At 38.0% G+C, this 4,611-nt stretch overlaps 1 protein-coding gene across 1 annotated transcript in view; it reads right to left on the bottom strand.

The window, feature by feature from the left end:
- Positions 1–2,183: 2,183 nt before the first annotated feature.
- LOC106880446 (vitelline envelope sperm lysin receptor) overlaps positions 2,184–4,611 on the bottom strand; it is a 2,984-nt gene continuing 556 nt past the window's right edge. The window contains exons 2-3 of the mRNA XM_014930408.2: positions 3,578–3,912; positions 2,184–2,682 (exon numbers count right to left, since the gene is read on the bottom strand). Coding sequence (XP_014785894.1) covers positions 2,386–2,682; positions 3,578–3,912 — 632 coding nt within the window. The 3' untranslated portion in view covers positions 2,184–2,385. The remainder of the gene's footprint in view (positions 2,683–3,577; positions 3,913–4,611) is intronic.

Here is a 4,611-nt window from a genome sequence, read left to right as displayed (position 1 = left end):
ATATATATATATATATATATACTTATATACGACGGGCTTCTTTCAGTTTCGTCTACCAGATCCACTCACAAGGCTTTGGTCAGCCCGAGGCTATAGTAGAAGACACTTGCCCAAGGTGCCACGCAGTGGGACTGAACCCGGAACCATGTGGTTGGTAAGCAAGCAACTTACCACACAGCCACTCCTGCGCCTATACTTATATTTTTGTTTAACTTGGTACTCATTCTATCAGTATCCTTTTGCCAAGCTGCTAAGTTACAGCATGTCATCCTATGACCCAAGGATCAACATCAAAACCAAAACCAAATGGAAACTGTAGTTGTGAGCCCTCATGCCGGTGGCACGTAAAAAGCACCCACTACACTCTCGAAGTGGTTGGCATTAGGAAAGGCATCCAGCTGTAGAAACACTGCCAGATCAGATTGGAGCCTGGCACAGCCTCCTGGCTTCCCAAACCCCAGTCAAACCGTTCAACCCATACCAGCATGGAAAGCGGACATTAAATGATGATGATACTCTGTTACTCTTTTACTTGTTTCAGTCATTTGGCTGTGGCCATGCTTGGGCACTGCCTTTAGTCGAGCAGATTGACCCCAGGACTTATTCTTTGTAAGCCTACTACTTATTCTGTCGGTTTCTTTTGCCGAACCGCTATGTTACGGGGACGTAAACTCACCAGCATCGGTTGTCAAGCGATGGCGGGGGGACAAACACGAACCCAAAAACACACACGCACATATATATATAGATATACAATGGGCTTCTTTCAGTTTCCATCTACCAAATCCACTTACAAGGCTTTGGTCAGCCCGAGGCTATAGTAGAAGACACTTGGCCAAGGTGCCACACAGTGGGACTGAACCCAGAACCATGTGCTTCATAAGCGAGCTACTTACCACACAGCTACTCCTGTGTTAGTTAAATGAGTGTTTGTTTGTTTTTTTGTTTATGAATCAAAGTTCTTTCATCACAGTTCATTAACTTTTTAACAAGTCACTAACGATAAACACACATATTGATTCAATATCACTTTTTATAGTTAGTTAATTAGTTAATTATCTAAACAACTAACTGATTAAATAGACCTTTTCAGTTTGGCTGCCAATTGATTGGTTGTTTAATGTGTTAATTAAAAAAGGAAGAAAAAAACATCAATCAGTTGTTTATTAGTCAAAGTTCTTCCATCACTGTTTGCAACCTTTTCAGAGATTCAGTCACTTCTCTTCTGCGCATCCAAGCTCTGTTTTGTGTCTCTTGAGATAAATTGCTGAAAAGGTCATGAGCAATAACGAAGGAACTGTGACTAATAAACAAACAACCGATCGATTGTTTAACCAATACATTAAACAAACGATTGATTAGTTACTTGGTTAGATAATTAACTAATTATTAGGTTGTCAAGAAAGTTCTTGCGGAATTTTTAATTTTGGTTTTAAATGATGTATTTTCAAATTAATTTTCATTAAATTACTTTGACTTTATATATAATTTTAAAGCCCGTTTTTCACTCTTTCTAATCATGTTATTCTTTTTTTTTTTTTATAATTAAGCCATTTTTTCCGGAACGTTGAATACGACATGGACAAAAAGCAAATTTGCACAATTTTCTTATTCCAGTTCAAGTTAGGCCAAAAAGCTGCTGAAACAGCTCACGATATCAACGATGCATTTGGCCCAGGAACCACTAATGAATGTACAGCACAATGGTGGTTCAAGAAATTTCGTAGTGGTGATGAGAGTCTTGAAGATGAAAAGCGTAGTGGTCGACCATCGGATGTTGACAATGATCAACTAAGAGCCTTAGTCGAAGCCAATCCATGCACAACCGTTTGAGAGCTTGATTCTGAATTAGACGTAAGGTACACAACAATTTCCAACCTCTTGAAAGAGATTGGAAAAGCAAAAATACTAAAGAAATGGTGCCGCACAAATTGAAAGACAACCAAAAGAAAAACACTATTTTGAAGTGTTGTATTCCCTTCTTTTATGCAATGAAAGACTAAGTTGACTTTGGCAGGGGTTTTATGCTGAGACAAAAGACTAACAAAAATAACAAAGAGAATTATTGCATAAAATAATTTATTTACTAAACAACCAAATAAATATACAAATATAAATAAGCATATATTCAGACATATATATATATATAAGAGGAGAGAGATAGAGGGAGAGAAAGTAATACATTTGTTCACATATAAATTTATTGTACAATATATGGATTTATATAATTCAGTGGTAATAACAATGGCCATCACAATAGCCTTGGGCTGAACAAAGCCTTCTGAGTGGATTTGGTCAACAGAAATTGAAAGATAGCCAGCAAAGAACAAGAAAATTAGGGTATAGACATCATGGATGAAGGGGACAAGGGGTAGTTTAATTATTTTAATGGCCTCTTGCGGCTTTGCAGCTGTTTATGATGTGGCAATGAGATTTACATATCTTGAAAGTGCAATAGAACGTATCGACAGCGGTCTTGCCCTTATGGCGATGGATTTTAAAAAATGGGCTTTCAATCCTGTTTCCTCGGTTGATGAAACCTTGCTTGGTCTTGAACACTTTACCCGTGCCACAGCCGTTTCGCAGAAGTAGAATTCGTTTCCGTCTGGCCTTGGCGAAGCAGTTCCGTATGACGATGTTCTTTGTGCCGTTGGAATCGTTCATTTCACTGACAAGACGAACCTGACGAATAGAAAAATGCACAGAAATGGTTTTGAAGTTTGAGTAATTTAGGATGCTACATAGAATTTCAGGAAGTCATTAAGAAATTATTAACAAAGAATGGTGATATACCACGAGGGATCAATGCTAAATGGTTTGAAGCAACTGTAGTGATTAATAAACATTCTCGAATCTTCTATCTTCAGTCTCATTCATTAATCAAATACCTAATGAACACTGTACTTTACCAGTATGCTACCAGGTGTATACCATATCTAATAATATATATATATATATATATTTATATTATTTTTTTTCTCACCTAGTTTCTTTCTTTGTTCCTTTCTGTAGAAGAGCGTAGGCTCGAAATGTTAAAGACTTTTTCACTTCCCGAGCGTTATACTAATACATAAGGCTGGAGTGTATATCAGCCGAAACGTTGTGTTAACAACAAACAAGATGAGGACAAATATCCGTCAATTGTAAATAATGTAAATAATGTACATAATTCCTTATCTCTTAAATATAGAACTGTACAATCTTAGAGTCGTAAATCCAACACCCTAACCATTAAGTGATGCGCCTCCACTAGTGGAACTCATGTCTACAGCTGAACAGACTGGAGCAACGTGAAATGAAGTGTTTTGCTCAAGAACACAATGGTTCGCCCAGTCCAGGAATTGAAACCACAATCTTACCATGACGAGTCCAACACCATAACCACTAAGCCATGCACCTCCACTTTTTAAAGATGAAAGCATTGCTCAAGAATACAATTCACTGCCTAGTCCAGGAATCGAAACCACAATCTTACAATTATGAGTCCAACACCCCTAACCACTAAGATACAAAAAAAAAAACCAACCAATGAGCAAACAAAAAACAACAGTGAAATGAATGAATGCCTCATAATCACCCTTTTCTTAGCTGTTGTCAATTTGGTGACTGTTCTTCCACGGGAGTCTTTCAGCCTCATCATCAGGTTGACTCGCTTCTTCGTGCCGATCCTTGTCGCCACATACCTTGTTACATTCTTTCTGGCTCCCGTCAGATAAACAATGGTCTTTGCTTTTGCCTTGCCGTACCTTGCAAAGGAGCACCTCACTATGTATCCCTTCCGGAGTATCCTCGACTGTTTCGTGCTAACCTGCAATCGTACGTAGTACTCTCTGATGTTGCCGCGCTGCATCATGTGACAGGTGTACCGGGAACATGATTTCTGGCAGATCGGAATGGTCAGCTGGTATTCATCTGAAAAAAATGAAAGAATATACCGATGAAGCCTATCTCCACATGTGTAGGAGTTTATTTGTAGATGTGCATGTAGGTGTGTATGCATATAGGTGTATGTATATCTGGGGGTATATATATATATATATATATATATATGAACTAGACTTAGAGATGATGTTTTTGGTGTTTACTTTTTGTTCTTTACTTTTTGCCCTGAAGATGTGTAAGGTAAATTATATGTTTGACTTGAATTTGACAGGTAAATATAGCCTTATACAGAAATGTTGACATAGGAATAAATTTCAATAATAATGGATATCAGCGTCAAAACTCTCTTTTAAATTTTAAACTTGATATATAACCAAGGAGATCGATCCTTAAGGAGTCTACTTTAGACCTTTGGGGAGAAATCTCTTGCTATATTGGTAGCGATTACATGCTTTTCTCATCAGCACATTGTGGAGATATCATCATATAAACAAATATATATATATATATATATATATATATACCTGTTGAGGCAAGTGAAATTGAAATCGAATTAAATTCGACGACTGGCACCCATGCCAACGTTGTCTCCTTCATCGGACACGGAACTTGGCTTGTGAAGACCTGTTGGGGCAAGCGAAAGCGAAATCGTCATGGCACCTGTGCCCAGCATCGCCTTCCTGGCACTTGTGCCAGATGGCATGTGTCAAGACATTCGAGCGAGATCGT

Source organism: Octopus bimaculoides, chromosome 29, assembly GCF_001194135.2.
Source record: "Octopus bimaculoides isolate UCB-OBI-ISO-001 chromosome 29, ASM119413v2, whole genome shotgun sequence".
NCBI lineage: Eukaryota > Metazoa > Mollusca > Cephalopoda > Octopoda > Octopodidae > Octopus > Octopus bimaculoides.
This window is presented reverse-complemented; position numbering and strand designations above follow the sequence as displayed.